This window comes from Lepisosteus platostomus, chromosome 21 (genome assembly GCF_059453375.1).
Source record: "Lepisosteus platostomus isolate fLepPlt1 chromosome 21, fLepPlt1.hap1, whole genome shotgun sequence".
Lineage (NCBI taxonomy): Eukaryota > Metazoa > Chordata > Actinopteri > Semionotiformes > Lepisosteidae > Lepisosteus > Lepisosteus platostomus.
Window position 1 is genome coordinate 4746463 of NC_142631.1, and position 17158 is coordinate 4763620.

Sequence of the window (17158 nt, forward strand, 5' to 3'; positions counted from 1 at the left end):
ACAGCTTTTAAATTCATGCACTGTGCAGCTGCAATTGCTCCAGATACTGGTTCTAGTATTTCTGTCCACGTCAATTCAATTTTCTTTACATTGCTTATGTAATATTAATGAAATTCCTATGTTATCCCTTTTAGAGTCAGCAGTAGAGAAGGAAGTTGCTTTTGTGATGAACACATAATGAGCGTATGCACATGTGTGGTGAGATCATATTCAGAACACATGCCTATGGCAGCACAATCTTAAGTCTTAACCCAGTGCAGCTACTGAATACAAAAACTGTGCAGTGACTTCACAGGCTGAATTTATTAAGCATTAATGGGGCTGTTACTGTATATGCATGCACCGAGAGCCCTAGTTGACCCTGTCATTCTACTGCCTTAGGAAAAAAAAAATTAAAAAGACTCACCACAACATATATGCTTTCCACTCAAAACCCTTATAAATCTCAGTCCATTCTAGAGGACAACTCATCTGAACTGACTCCTCATTTTTTTTAAAGATCCAACTGACCATTGATTTGCTTTTAAGCAAATCACACAGATAGTGACACAAAGTATCACAAATCTCATTAAAAAAAGTTAGTCATTGTCCATTAAAACCACAATGTGCCGTGTTTACCAACTGAAACTGCATTTCATTACTAACTGAATGAAACACCGTGCAGTAACTGAGCCAGTCCACTGTAGATGCAAAAACGGGGATGTATTTTTAACTAAAACAATATAAACGTATATTTTTGATAGAACAAGTAATAGGTTTATTCCATGCTGAAAAAAAGAAGAAAGAACACAACGTTTCGGCCATGGAGCCTTCTTCAGGTGTGAGAGAGACAGGGCAGTAGGCAAAGGTAAAGTAGTGGGAGAACAAAGGTTGGGAGGGAGGAGGAGTGAGAGGTGGGAGCAGGGGACAGAAAGAGAGGCCAATCAAGAGGTGTGAAGTCAGAATGGGTGCAGAGAGGTGTGAAATGAAACTTCCAATGAATGGAGAAAATTTAAAAGAACAGTAGTTTGTCGTTAAGAGAAGGGAGAATGTGTGATCCTAGCTGCAGAATAATTTTGGTTTCGGTGGTCTTTCTGATGTATGAGTTTGGAAAACCGTCTTTGAGAACACAGACGGACACATACTGCCCTGTCTCTCTCACACCTGAAGAAGCCTCCACGGCTGAAACGTTGTGTTCACTTTCTTCTTTTTTTCAGCATGGAATAAACCTATTACTTGTTCCTTTGCAGCCTACGCATACTGACGCAGCTACCAAGCTGTATATTTTTTATGTTTCTTTTTCCCTGGCATCAAGCCTTTTTGGATTTGTGTAGAATTTATTTACATAGTGAATCTAAAGCGTCAATACCTGGTATTATACTCAAGTAACAAATGTCCTGTAAATGTCCTTAAAAGCCTTCTGTACTGTACATACCTTGAGTCCTGGGAAACCAGGAGGGCCAGGATTTCCATGTGGACCAAGTGGACCCTAAAACACAACAAATAAAAAAATAAGTCCCATTTTAAGCAATACCATCATTCCTTATGAAAGCCTTGGTTAACCATGATAAATTTCCATTCTCTTCGTGCAGTTTTGGTGTTGCTGTACTTACACCATGCATTGACCTAGATTTGTCTTGGGTCTTGGAGAGGACGAAATTCCTCTTGCATGTTACCCGATTTATATTGTGCTGCTTGGAACATAGCTCTTTAGTGGACAGTGACACGGTATACCCCTTTGGTAGGAGAGACTTTGTGGAGTCAGAAACAGATGTATGCATTGCAAAGAAGTGTTTGAGGAAACGGGTATTCACCATAAGCTCATTATGTGCAATAACCATAAACCTTTCAAAACATGAGTACCAAAAACAAAATAAAAATACGTGACTACAAGGCCAGACATGAGCTACTGGATACTTTATGAAGGAACCACGCTATTTATGCTCCAAATTCATTATCACGGGCCCTAAATCAATATGAAGCGCATCCAGATATGGAAAAGCACTTTAGTCAAATGGTAAGCTTTTCTCCAGCAGGTCCGGACATTGCAGAAAAGGAGAACATTTATCGTCTGAGCCTGCAAGGAACCCAACAGGTCTCCTTCACAATTGATAAAGACTTCAACAAAAACAAACATGACCAGGAAATTCCCCGAAGTCTAAAATGTAAAACTGGATGGACTGTCCTGCCTGTCCCATCTTTGCTGCGGTTTCATTTGTTAGTCCATCATAGAAAAGTAAGAGGGAAGTGGGCCAAATCATAGAAAAACTGAAAATGTAAGTGTAAGTCAAGTTTTTTCATTCTTTCATTTATCATGGGCTGAAGAGTTCAGTGCTGCTGCTGATGGCGTCTGGGCAATGTCAGTGCCTACTTAGCTTGAAATGTTCCCTGCATGTGCAGGTTATTGACCTTCATTTGTTTTGCCACAGTTGCCAGTTTTAATTATGTGTTTTAAGCACATGATTATTCATCTTTTAGTCCCTTTACCAGACTCTTATCTTTTAGAATCACAGAAAGAGCTCATGCAGTAGAAATAAACCCCTCGTTTACAGCTCCTGTCATATCTGCTAATATTTCTTTATTCATTACTATATCCACTAAACGATCACGACCGGTTAACTGAACAGGACAAAACCGTTTCCAAAAGCAAAACCGTGGAGCAATTTTCAAAAGCAATCTCTTCAGCCACTGACATTTAAAAAAAAAGAGCTAGACATATTCTGCAGTCATAGAGTTACTGTTTGAATACCTGGATAAAAGCAGGATCAAAAACTTTGAAAAGGTAGAGCAATCCTATCTTAAATGAAGGGAAGGGTTAAGTAACAATTAAAAGCCTTTCAGCTGCAGCAATGTGCTGTTATCTAAATAGTACAGACGTTGGGAACAAGTCCAGTTATTTGGGAACGGAAGTTGAGAGCTCTTTGCTGTGATGCTCTCTGAATACATGATTCACATACAGACCAGAGGATGTTTTTCAAAACAAATTCTTCATGCAGTATACAGTACTACTGTCTCTTTCTTACAAAAAAGACAAGGAGTCAATATTCAATATCTACCTTGAAATTACAGTAAATCGCAACTTTGTCTGGACAATGAACGTACTGTGAAACACTGATACTAGCAATATGCAAAAGCAACACTCACTAAGCTTAAACTATACCGTGGTTAAGTTTGCTTTGTTAATATTTTAACCAATACATTCAATACAAAAAACTACAGGTAAACGCGTGTATTATTTTAAATAAAAATCAGTTTAACCACCCACTGTTGAGATTCAGTCTTTGCATAGGCCAGAAAAGGATCCCTACCCTGACCTACAGTATACCTGGCTCGACCCAACTGTGTTTCAGTGTTTTGTGGACATTTTCTCCTGAGTTTAACACAGTCCAGGATAACTGTCCGGTTTGCTCAATCGCCACCAAAAGCTTTATTTGTACTGGGCTGGCCCACAGAATAAATCATTTCTCAAAAATACATTTTTGGAATCTTGTCCGTAAAAGCTTTTCACATTCTTTCAGACATTTAAATTTCCCAAATTTAAAAATCCCAAATTCTTGAACCTTAGTTAAGAAAAAGAAAATAACCAATGTGTAAAAAGTAATTTTCAAACGTGTGTAATTCTGCAACTTAAACCTATTTCTACATCTCAACCCAACTTAAATAAACACACTAGGGCAAACGATTTAAAAAGTCATATGAAATGTGAACATACTGTACACTAGGTACCACTGATTCTCAGAGGCAGTTAAGCTACAGTAGGATGAGTAATTCAGACATAAATCTCAGTGATGTATGAAAACACAATGGCTTATATTAGATATTGAGCATATGGTAACACTTACTAGAAGTTCATATACAGATTTCCTTTTTTATTCTTCTGTTCAGTGTTTTGCTCATTGGATATTAAACACATGGTAATGGTTAAGGCCGAAAAAAAAAAGAAAATATATTTTACTTTAAACATTCATTTTACTTTAATGAATTGTTTGTGGTAAACAGAAAATCTTTGCAAAGAACAAAAAATATTCCAACCACAAAGCTGGGGAACAGATTTAAATTTTACAAACTAGGCAGCGCATCAATGACTATTTTAAGGCACAATGAATCACTACCTCTGTGCTTTCCCTATTGTCAGCATTAATATGAAATCAAATAGCACATCTCTCAGCCTTGAATTGTTTGCGCTCCTAAACAATCTATAGTAGCTTCTCAACTTCTATGTCCAAAACTGTTTAGCATCCTCTAATTCAATCTTTGTGGGAACTTGAGTTTATGAAGGAATGCAGGTAAAATTTAACACACTAAGATATTCTTAAGTAACAGAATGAAGTGTACTGTATTAGCTGAATTTACAGGTAAAATCTGTGTGAATGTGCATAAAAATCTACAATAAAGTAGTAGTGCAACAGATCAACACAGCAATTTCATAATTTCAGTTTTTAATGTTATTTTGTGATTATATAAGCAAAAAAAACTGCTAAGATGTTTCAAGATGCCTTTGCTAAATTCTGATAATACAGCCCTTACAATGTTGAACCATTCTGTTCAGCATGTTATTTTTTTTTATTTCCCCAACTACTTGCAAGTTATTCATGTTGAAATTAAAAAAAAAAACCAACCACTTAACATGTTTACTGTTATCCATATTGTATATACTGCATAGAACTAATCTAGTCTCCTCATTGGACGTAACAGTCATTTGTTTCCCCATAGTCTCCCAAGAACTCAAGAACTAAAATCTCATTTGTACTGATTCCCTCAGAGCCCTAACACCTACACCGCAGCACTGCTTTAATTTCAGCACACAAATTAAAAGGAAGAAAAGAACAGCAGTTCGAAGGAAACACTGTTTAAGTCTTTAAACTATGTTTCAATTTAATGTAATGTTTTCACCTTACAATCTTGGGAACTTGAAAGTTATCGGTGAAGCAAGGAGTCTTTTCCTTGGCAGTTTTGATAAGGTGTCGGGGGGAACCCCTAGCAAAAAACTAAAACACTTCATGAGCCCTCCCCCCCACCTAACTTCTACCCTGAACTCTACAGAGCACCCACGGAAATAAATTAAAGTAGACAATGGTAGGCTTGCGGTTGGAGCTTCTGACTCTTCAGCTACATCTTTTCCCCAGTCCAGAGAGAGTGTGACCAAGCCAGAAGCCAAAGGTTTAAGGCCAGAGCACTAGCCACTAAAGGCTACAGCTCAACAGAACACTGCCAAAAGGCCAAAACCAGAAACATCCTGGTCGGGTGGAGTTTGTGTTTAGCTTCTAAAATAGCTCAAGTACAACACCCGTTATATACAAATTGAGCCCATCCAATAACAAATTTTTACTCGGGTCAGATCCATTTTCTAACCGCTTTATCTAATGAAGAGTCGTCAAGGAGCAAGAGCCTATCCCAGCAAGCAACGGGTGTAAGGCAGGATACACTTTGGACGCAGGGCAAACACGCACACACCGTTATCAGTTTTAACAGAAACTGTTCAGGTCAGATGTTATATGAAAATATAATGCTGTTTCCTTCACTGTAACATTCTCAAATTGTTCAAAAAGAAGGGCACCTTAACAAATTTTTCCACCTGTAATTTTCCTGGGAGAAAAGAAATTATGTGGAGATGTGATGCCATAACAAAACAATTAAAGATGTACCCAATGACAAACACATTCCATTTCTTTAATGCTCACCATTCTCCTACAAGGTGGCTCCATCGTAACATCAAGCTAAGTTTTAAAAGATCTCAGAATTTCATGGTTTGTTAATCTTTACCATGCACTGGCCAGTGCAAAAATTAAACTTGTATTTCCGCATTATGAGAATCTCTGAAATAACCTACTAAGGTCAACCTTAGTCACTGTTAAACCTCGAAAAGACCAAAATGTCAAAATAGAAATATTTTTTTCTAAAACTGAGGAACTTGAGTTCCTTAAGTGGGTCTCCATAATAACTCATGTCCTTAACCTATGTTTTTCCTTGACTTCTGCATTGTTTCCACAATGTGAAGACTGTAACAGTATATACAGTACAGTACTTATCCAGATGTGGTCTAATTCTAATATTGTACAGTAGTTGCATGGCAAGTGCTAACATTTTTGGTTAAAGCCTCTTTCCTTGGTTTCTATCCAAGAATGACATTTTCTAGTGACAAGTGATAGCTTGAATATAATAATTTGTTGCAATAGAGCAGACTTTAGAGCCCTAACATGTAAAATATTTTATAACATCTTTGCCAATTTTCTTTAAGTATGCAAGATGGAAGTTTCTATTTTACAAAGGACTTGCAGTATTGTTATGTGAAACTGCGCATCACGGCACTACAAAAGTTAAAGAACACAGGATTTAATGTAGGGCTTTAATTTTGTATGCATTTTCCTTATTATGAATGTATATAGTTTAGTTAGAAGTAAAATAATTGTAAAATATTAAGCGTACGGATATGAATAGACTAAATTGTCATGTTCGAGATTTACAGTCTATTGGCAAATTTGTATTATAAAAGGATTGTTGTGTAATGTCATCTGCATTTAAAATGGTATTATCTGTTCTCTAAAATAGAAAAATAAAAAAAATAAGATTTTCATCGTACAAAGTTTGAAATTCAGGCAAGAACTATCTGCACAAATCATCTTCCTTGAACAAGCTCTTCCGTTTCAACTAATAAGTAAAGATTTGAGGTTAAACTACATTATGATTGTTCAATACAGTATATTGGAAATGTCAGAGATACATATATACATAAAATTAAACCATAAAAAACAGTCATTCTCTGTTAATGCTCCCTCCTTTAAACCATCAATGGTGGTGCCAAGTAACAAATGGAGCTGAACAGTCAAATTAGCTTTTTCTTCTAATCCAAGATGAATAGACAAAAATGTAAAAAGTGGTACAGTACATCATCCATCATGCCTAAACGTTCTAATGACAAGAGCAGCTGCACACATTTTGTCCCAGACTCATAAATTCTGCGCTCTTATCAAAATGTTTGCCGTCTGTAAATGGTTCCTGGACTGAAATTTAACTGACACTAGATTTTTGTTTCTGTTGAAAAATCTACAAAGGGGTGGCTGAAGCACATTGGGTAATGGAAAATATAAAACAATCATTCTTTTCCAAAAAGGTCCAAAAGTTGGACACCTTAACATTTTTCCTAGTGTTATTCTGTGTAAGGATGCAGACATTTGTGCGCAGGAAGAATGACAAAACACACAAGCATCCACTCTTAAATCATGGCCATTTTGTTGTATCAAACAGATATGAGCTTAGAAATTCTAGACAAAAAAAGCTTCTCTTGGGAGAAAGGAAGTGGTACCTATGGTGATGTATATTTTTTCACATGAAAAATCAGACACTGCTTTCACTTGTTCAAAAGGCAAGATGTGGGAGTCCGCTATTCGCAAAAGCCAATCTGATTCACTCATCATGGTGTAGTTTACATCTTTGCACATTGATTTGCCAGCTTCTTTCTACAAACTCCATCCCCTTTTCTATCAACAGTGCGATGGGGAGTACCTTTGAAAACCGCGATTCCATCATCGGCTTGTGGCTATTATGCCTTGCCAGGCCATTATTCTGCTGTAATCGATACAGTGGGCATTTCCTCCCTGCCACACATCTTTTAGCAGCAGGCTTCACGTCCAAGGGAGAAGACTGTATCAGCTACTGTTCATTTCCCATGAGTCTCATGGCAGGGAGGTTCAGTAATTGAGAGTTATACAATATTAACCTCCCGCCGACTAGAGAATTTGGCTAAACCAATGTCATCCTTTCAAACTATTTCCCCAGGCATTTAGAAATTGTTAAAGAGCAAACATTCAGCTTGTGTATTGGCAGCTGCTTTACAGATTCATATGTAATTAGATTTCCTATATAGTCGCTATTGTGCTCCTGGAAAAACGTAGGCCACTAGGTTTACTAAGGTAAACGCAGCAATTGCTTTGTTATCAAAATTGACAAAAAGTATTGTTTTAAACATATATGAATTTCCAATGCTGCACAAAATGTTGTGCTATTGGGAAGCAGGCGAATAAAAAAAGAGTATTACAACAGCGAGGAAATTTAAAATTCTAACGAATGAGGAGCAGTTTATTCAAAACAATAAATATACCATACATTGTGGGGGGGAATCCCTAGAGCACAGCCTTTCAACCCTTCTCGCCAAGGAACTGTTCACTATATTGTTAGAGTATGTTAGTTCTGTATGTTATCTACTGTATATCAAGCCTGTTCTCCATATTGTTTTAAATTGCAAATTATTTCAAGCTGTGGTATTGTGCAACAGCTGGTCCAATTTAACTTTAATTGTAGGAGTTTGACACCTCATCTGGGTACAAAATGGTATTAACTTGGAGATGTAGGAAACCCATTGGGCCTGAGGACAGAAATTGTGAATGTCTGCCTTACTTTTAAAGGTTCTTTTAAAGGTCTATATCCATGTTATTTCGATGCCTCCTATTGGCACTAGCTTTTTTCTGGCTGTTTATTTCCTTACACTGCACTAATTAACACACTCAGTCTGTCATTTCAATTTAACACACCTGCCTGAAATGTTTGGAGGCAATTGACTCCACCCTCCTGCAGCCAGGTCCTGCTATCAAACAGGGATTCCCTCCACCCTTCTAATTAGATGACACCTCGGGGTTAAGACACAAACAAAACAGGCAGCACCCTGCATCAGGAATGGCTGAACAAAAAGTCAAGCAAGGTCTACAGTACTAAAAGCTTATGAGCTTCACACGTCCGTTAAATCTTTGCGCCTTATAAACTGTTCTCTTGGTTTTGTTGTTTTTAAAACTTTCCTTTTTAAAAAGTTCTTGTAAACTCATACAACAAAGCCTCATACACAATCCTGAGATGTGTTACAAGACTAGGTTTAAGTGATAGCATCAGGATTCTCCAGGAAAGTAATAAAACATGACCTAGTTAACAGGATAGAAAATGTCAGATCTTTTATTACTACTTGCCTATTTAACACTTATGCTCTATGTGGAGCTTGGGCTATACTCTGCAGTCTTTTCCATTGGTTCAGTCCACACTCTGAGAAGCGAGCTGCCATTCTTGGCTGGCTGTTGCAGATTCTGCTTTGCCTCCATGTCCCAATATTAAAATGATGAATAAGGTAGACAGATGGCACCCTAGCCTGTTACACCTTTTTTTTTTCATCATGAAGGCAAGTTGTCTAAGGTCTTGTGCCAACAGAAAAAAAAAAGTGGTTTTGAAATTCTACCCACTGGGGGATTAGAAAAGTTGTTTTCATGACACCTTGTGGACCAAGGTTCTTGAGAGGATCATTCCACGGATATCTAGAGGAGCTGAACTTCACGGTTTCTACAGCTGCACAAATGTATCGCCATTAACAGTCAGCTGTCAAAGCCTGGTCGCACCTTCTTGGCCCTCCATTTGGTTGCTATACTACAGCATGAGAGGACATGAGGATCCTCTGAGATGTCAAAAGTCTAGTAAATGTCTGCAATACTAAACCTGACATGTTACTTGGATAAGGAATCTGCATTATCTTAGAATGCAATTACTTTATGCATCTTTATATGCTATATATTTCAAAACAATCAAATACTATAGCACAACTTTATAAAACCATCTTTCAGATAGAGGTTTGTAAAACAGCTGTTATGTACAATTTAGGGCCAACATTTTTAGGATAGTTTTATACAGAGCAGTTACATTGTGAATAAACCAAACAGGTTTAATATGAAAATTCACTTCTACTTTATGTGCGAAAAAAATTAGATTCAACAAAACTCACTAAGCAAAGCTATTCTGCTATCAATGCTAGTGCCAACAATTTAGGAGACCTTCAACCAAACAATCAGTCAATAACTAACAAGTTCAGAAAACAGGGTCCTGTTCTTTGGAGTGCTAGTCATTGCCCAAGACTAATGAATTTCTCCTCATGCCAACTTTGCCTGAGTAAAATCTTTAAGAGAGATCTTTATTCATGTGACCTGCCTGAAAAAAAAAAGCTACTCTGCCATCATTAACTCCTTTTGCCTGCTCCCATCTAATCAAGATTGAATCAAAGCTCCTCCTTTGTTCTTGCAACAAAAAATAGAGTGGAGTACTTAACTGTAATGGCCAATAATGACAGTACTCAGGTAGCAGCTATTAGCAGCTGTGTTCTAATCAAAGACTACACTGTTGGCACTAGATTGACATACATCAGTAGTGCTCAATGTAATGTGGTACTGTAAGTCTAACTGAACAACACTTTGAAGTCAAACATTTTCAGGAAAAATCTATAACGACACTTAGGCCCCCAGTAAATCAAAACTTTAACCCTCATGCCAATCGCAGATTACAAACTCAGACCTTGACTGCGGGTTCCCATTCTGTTACAGGCATGAAGCCTCTGGCACACAAAAAGCCACCATCAATTACACATCAAATTACAAACTTGGAATTCTGTGGCAGGTGGGTCAGAGCATTGATTTAATCTTTTCTTTAGCATAGAAGATTATTTGATGCTATTATTGATACCGTATTTCTGTCTGGGTGGGTGGCGGTTACAGTCTACTGTATATATACAGTAGCACGTATACAACACAGAAAGAAAATCATGTTCATTCACAATTTTCTAGAAACCCATTAAATCATAATTAGCACGATGTCCATTAAAACATCCATCGAGAGGTGCCTCTATGACAGTTGTGATCTAAACATTGTTAAGCACCTACAGTATGTACAGACCTAAATGATACTGGTTCAGATCGCCTGTGTGTCTGAGGAAGTTGAAAGACCAGTAATTTCCTTTTTCACTTTGTTCATGTTTTTTATGCTATCTGGGGTTTGTTTCTGTGGAATGAACATCTTCCTGTGGGAGTGCAATCTATTCTGAAGGAAGTTACATGATTTTGTGGATATGCTGCTGCTGTCTTTGGGGTTCTATAAACTGACTAGCAGTCAGTCTCTACTGTTTGATTTGTCGATCCCCAAAGCAAGCATCTGACTCACCGACATGCTTCATAAGACTTTTGAAGCCACTCATTTAACTATTAGACATTCAGGCTTCTGTAGTTATTGGTTAAAGCCAACCAACCTTTAATGCTTCTGTTTAACTTATTTGACAAAGATTTTTAATATATAACATATTTCACAGAGAGACTACTGGGGCTCATTATTCTAAAGAATCTAGCCAAATTATATCAAATAAAATGGAACAAACACCTTACCATCTAATTCCACGCATCCAATCCCTTTTATGTGGAAAATATCAGCTACATTAGCATCATCTTTGACAATCTGCACTAAATTTGCAGGTACATGCTGTGGCCCTTAATCAGCTTTCTACAATGACTTCTTCATTGGTGGAGAAATAGGAATCGATGGCGAGAATTGAAAAATAAAGAAACAAGAGCTTCCTATAAGTTTTATATGCTATTATAGCCATACCATACTGAATTGAGAAAAAGCAGCAATGTTCATGGTATGTCCCCAAGTTTAAATGAACTCTGAACTTGTAAAATCAAATATGTATCCTCCCTATGATCATAAATTAACCACAGATTTACTTTGTTGTAGTTTAGCCAAATTAACAAACTAAAAGATATGAACATGGAGACCTTAAAAAATATATAAAGAGGTCTTCAATCAGAAATAACACTGACACTTATAAGGCCTCACCACCATAATGCCAATAAAACATTATACAGAAAAGCTCCTGAAAGAAAGTCACTAAATCCAAAACATTTTCTTCTAAAGCTTATATTCCACAAATTATGGAATTCATCCAAAATTCCAAATGTTTTGGAAGATTGACTTTGCTGAATTTTAGGAAACTTTAAGGGGTCACTGGCCCATCACAGAACTTCAGGAATGGCTTACCAAAAGACCATTATCACAGAGAAACATATCAGTGTGGGAAACTAATAAACTTATTTGTTCTCTTATTAAAAAGAGATGCTCTGAGGATGCTCTGTGTTCATGTAATACTAACAAGGTTCAGCCAGAGACGGAATGACTGGAGATATTAACTTAGACCTGTTTTCTGAACTATTATTTAGTCTCATTATCAAAATAGGGTCACGTAGAGTATCAGTGCCACTACAGTTAGATAATATCAGGACTATAAGGGGAGTTGGAAGAGTAGACAGAGGGGAGGGAAGGGATTCACTATATCACTATAATCCTCAGGAAACCACATCATCCATTACTCTTTATCTTGGTTTAACTAATATTGCTGTGTCATTTACTGATACAGACTGATACCAGTCAGATTATAAATAAAGGAGGCTGGAGCACATTAGCTGGGGAAGTAAGTGATCACTTCAGATATATACAGCAAGCTATCAAATACTGACATTGCATTGGCCTTTCCATTTTAAAAGAAAGATATGGCAAGAAGCTCTAATACTGATCACATGTTTCTCCAACAATTTGATATGTTTGTTTTTCCTAATTCTATTTTTTTTGAGCTGAAAAAGACACTCGAGGGCGTCTAATGCTTCATGATTCAGGGATGTTTTTTTGTGTACTAGATGATTATGCCAACAAAGCATGCTACTGTATATGAAAGTGCCGTTAAAAGTCATTTTTAAATAACAGTCTTGGAGCTGCGGTCTTTCATCCTGTGGTGTGAGCAAGGCTTCTGTCCACATACTGTAGGACTGCTTGAGGGCTCACTTTCTGGGAAAAAGCTACAGTACATGTGAGACTTAAACTCACCCTAGCTCCTCGCTTTCCAGGCAGTCCTGGTTTTCCCGGAGGTCCTGGAGGTCCCTAAAGGAAACAAAAAGCCATTAGCAAGCATAACACCTAATGTGTACCAGCTTCACAGCATGACATTCACACCTAACCCTGCAGAGAACCAGTTCAGCAGTGAGAGGGTAAAGAAAGCAAAGACCCCACTAGCACAATCACAAGACAGCAATATTTCAACCTTATGCGTACTCATCTTGGTAGAGGCCTTGACTGCACCATGGACAAAATGCCCTTTTTTTTAGGTTCTAGATATTTAGATTTCCTTTCCTATCAATTTTTTCCCGCCTCAGACAGCAACCACAAAAACTTTATTCCCCATACTGTACTATATGTTGCAACCCATCTGATAATGATGCCTCATGTTTTAAAACGCATCATAAATCATACTTTTCCAAAGTAGCAGAGAAAGACTTAGTTGGTGTATTCCAAAACAGACAGAGAGTGAAGAACTGTAGCAAACGCATACGTTCAAAATGACATGCCTGTTCTGACTTCATACACGTGACTCACCATTCCTCTGTCATGTACCAGTTTATCAAGTAAACCAGGTATGATGCATATCTTAAGGGACCATGAATGATTTTCAGATTATTTTGCATTTACATCAAATTAAGTTCAACTGAATTTGGAAATGTCGTAATGAAACGGAAACATAAAAAAAGAGAAAAAAAGTTGAACAAAGCAATTATAAAGCCACTTTGCAATTGTATTAGTAGTGATAAATACATTTGTATTTTCAAATATTCTTTAATATTAAAAATGTTTTTGATATTTTTTTACCACCAGGAGGCACAATGTTCCACACCAAGGGTATCCATTATACTGTGTGTGGCCATTTGTTCTCTCTCTGCAACATGCCCAGAGTATTTAGATTAAAATTAGATATGGTCTTTAATAATGACCAGTTCTATCAAATGATTTTAAATTATTTTACATTCATTTCTTTACAGCTCCTTTCACAGATATTTAACTTAATGCCTAGACATTAAAATCATGTACTGTATAAAAGTCAATTAGACGAATGCTCTCAGGTCCATGCACAATTATACTTGACCAGACATCAACAAGAGTGGATTCTTTTAGACAAACAAAAAAAAGGAATTTAGTGCACATTGCAAAAAAAAAATCCACGTGAAATACCCCACACGTAATCAAATGTATTAGTCTACTCTCCAAATTCACAGAATCAATTTAGTCATACAAAATCTACAAAAAGAGGATACATTTTGGAAACTAGACACTCGCAAATTTCCAAAAAAATGTGTCAACAAAGTTGTTCTTTAACCTGCATGAAAAAAATGGAAGCACGCTGCCAAACCATCTCAAAAACTTTCATCCTAGATCCTTTTAAATGCAATTCCCTTCAAGAATTAAATGGATAGCCCAGATCAACTGAGGCACCTTTTTTTCGCTAGGATAACCAAGTTTCCACCTTCTTTGCCTTTAAACTGCCGCATACAAGAGCAAAACCAACAGCTGTGTTTTCACAGCACAGTACTCTTGTGGAAATGGAGTAGTTGAAATAGATTTGGTCTACAAGAGAAACTAGAGGCACTCTCTATTCAATATATTGGAATATTCCAGAATGTACTCTACTGAGACTGTAAAACAAGAAGCTTAAATCTTAAAACTTGCATGTAGCAATTTTGTTGTTCCAATTATGAAAACAAGCACATTAAACGACTTTAAAAGGACCAAGAAACTTATTTTGAAAAGTAATTTCCCAAACCACTTTGCAATCTTTATTAATAAAAATTATAAAGCGATCAAAGTAATAGAATACTTCAAATGTTGCCAATGTGGAGATGGGGCGATTTGACTTTAATACTGAAAATCCAAAAAACCTTTGATTAAATATGAACAGAGCTACTGTAGGATGCTGTCAAAAACATTTTCAAAACACATTTTTGCTAAATGTCCCTTTAACAAATCTGAGTTTGTCCAGTTCAACTAGCTACTGTAAGTGGCATGGGGAGTGCTTTGTGCTGGTACAGTTACATGTCTTTTGTACAGAGTCTTATCCCTGGTTTGTATTACAACTCCCAGATCTCCTATTGAGTTCATGGTGTCTCAAGAACACATGGGTTTGCAAGAGCTCTCAAGTCTTGTTTCAGCAATAAGAAACTGTCTGACTGAGTCAATGTGTGATTAGTGTTGATCCCAGTGAAGTCCTCAGTGCCTTTAATGTCTAAGCAATTCAAGCTTTATGTGTTGCTCTGTGGTAACATCTCATTTTGAACCAATTACACAGATGGGTTGGTGGAAACTCAGACAGGTCAACTGAGTGCGCCGAGGTCAAACTGAACAAGTGTCCTACTTCTGAAACACCCTCGGTAATTTCCAGCTCTTAAGCCAATGTTTATTTAACGACCATTCTTGGGCATTTATTTTGAAATCCCTGTGACTTACCTAAAACTAATGAAAAAACAAAAGCAACAAAAACGCAATCCTAAGGATAACGTAAGGCCACTTATGCCAAGCAGGCTGTTTTCTATAAAATAGATTAAACCATTTAAAGCTACCATACAGAAGCTGTGAAAGGATTTAACACAGCTGAACAAAAGCTTTTCCTAAGCTGTAGAAAGAAAAAAATACATCATTCACATTGTAATTTTAAGGTAAATCTGTATATTGCTTACTGTACAAAAATGAAATTATTCCGCTGTTATTATATACCAGTTTAAACACATGGTACATAAAATGTACAGTACATATCAGCAGTAATAAGACTTGTGCTTGACTGTGTGTTCACTTGCTGTCCCCTGTCTTTTGGTACTGTATTTATAACATAGCCATGTGTCTTTCAAAACAAGAACTAGAAACAGTCCTCTCAACACCTGGAGTGCCAGCAAAGCCCTAAACAAAAATAGGCCTTTTACACTAAAGAGAGAACCATTTGTCTAAAAGAAGTGACTAAAAAAATAGATTTTATTTTCTTTATTTACTTTGGAGATATTTCAGATTTACAATACTAGCATATACAGATTAAAGACTGGAGCCAACAATATACTGTAGATTACCTTTCTACCTACAGGACAAGAATCCATGCTGCACTAAGTTGGATTAGTTACTGTACTCTGAGGCACTGCCTGCCAAAATAGTCTCCACTCAACTTTTAGTGGTCTTTAACCCATTAGCAATGAAGGGAAAATGCTAGGCAGTGGAAAATCTGGCAAGGCCTTTGTTAATGAGGCACTTCTAATGCTGCACCTGGCTTTTGAGCTAGACTCCAGACCACAGTGTATATTAGGTAATTTTGTCCATGCTGTGACAACTAGGACTTTCCCTGTTTCAGAACGCAGGACACACTCCAAGTCTACAGGCTGCCAAATGCGTGACTCTTACCTAAATTTAGACCCTATCTGGACTGAGCAGAAAAGAAAGAGGACAAAGTCAAAAATCAAAACTGACTTATTTTTTTCTTTTAAAAACAGTCATTATGTTTTTATACGCCATTCCCTCAAGTCGAAGTTACTAGAAATCCCATCGATCTTAAGTAGTTAAACTAGTTAAACTAGTGAACAACCTGTAGCACCAAAGTCGGCTTCCTTGAAGAGTTTCGCACAATAGACCATTATAACAACTGACACCCATGAGCCCATCAGACCCCATTAACAGAATTTTATTAGGACGCTAAAAAGATAATTTACTGCTCTTCTTTTAGAGAGAGAAAACAGCAATGTTTATTGACTCTTTTGTGTGATTGCAATTAAATGAATGTAACTGACTTTTAAAGTGGGTGTGATGTTATTGAAAGGGAGGTGAAAAGTCTATGTGTTTTGTCGTGCACGTTCAGATCAAGCTCAGCTGATAATCCTCCACAGCATTGGAAGAACAGCGGAGAACATGCAGCGTCTCAAACTATCCCTCCACTAGGCGACAGCACGTTTCAGAACTATGGCACCAATTCAGGATCACGCGGATAACCTCTACAGGAAGCCAGGCCTTGCTTGTTTTGTTGTGGGATATCGGCTTTGTGCTTATTTTTTTAAATATTTATCCAAGGCATCCAACTGAAAGGCATCTGTTTGTTTTCTGGTGTCGACCCTAGTTGTGAAGGCAGGAAGCAGTGACAAAACACAAAAAAGTCCATTCCCAATTGATCCCATTGCTAACTTAAAACTAAAAACACTACAACACAGATTGTACAACTAGTCTTGATAAACCTTTAAGATCCTCCTTCACTGGCCTTGATCTGAAAATTGGACAAAAAGCCCTTATACTTCATACTTATGTGAAAATATCTGTCCTGCCATTACTTCTACTGTAGGTCTCAGTCAATCAATGGGTATTTACATTTAGGTTGAAAACCAGGCTTGAGTCGACTTAAAGGCAAATCACATTGGCAAATGACCATAGGCATGATTCAAAGTCATATCTCCTACAGGCATTTTCATTTCCAAAATATTTCTTTCTGTACAAAATGGTTTAGATGCTGATACTCCTGGTTTCCTCAACAACATTACCCAATACT

At 37.1% G+C, this 17158-nt stretch overlaps 1 protein-coding gene across 4 annotated transcripts in view; it reads right to left on the bottom strand.

The window, feature by feature from the left end:
* The window catches only part of LOC148643942 (uncharacterized), a 157480-nt gene that overhangs the window by 117052 nt on the left and 23270 nt on the right, over nucleotides 1-17158 (bottom strand). For all 4 annotated transcript variants that reach the window (XM_088615534.1, XM_088615531.1, XM_088615532.1 and 1 more), the window contains exons 4-5: nucleotides 12649-12702; nucleotides 1415-1468 (exon numbers count right to left, since the gene is read on the bottom strand). In XM_088615534.1, the coding sequence (XP_088471660.1) occupies nucleotides 1415-1468; nucleotides 12649-12702 (108 nt within the window). The remainder of the gene's footprint in view (nucleotides 1-1414; nucleotides 1469-12648; nucleotides 12703-17158) is intronic.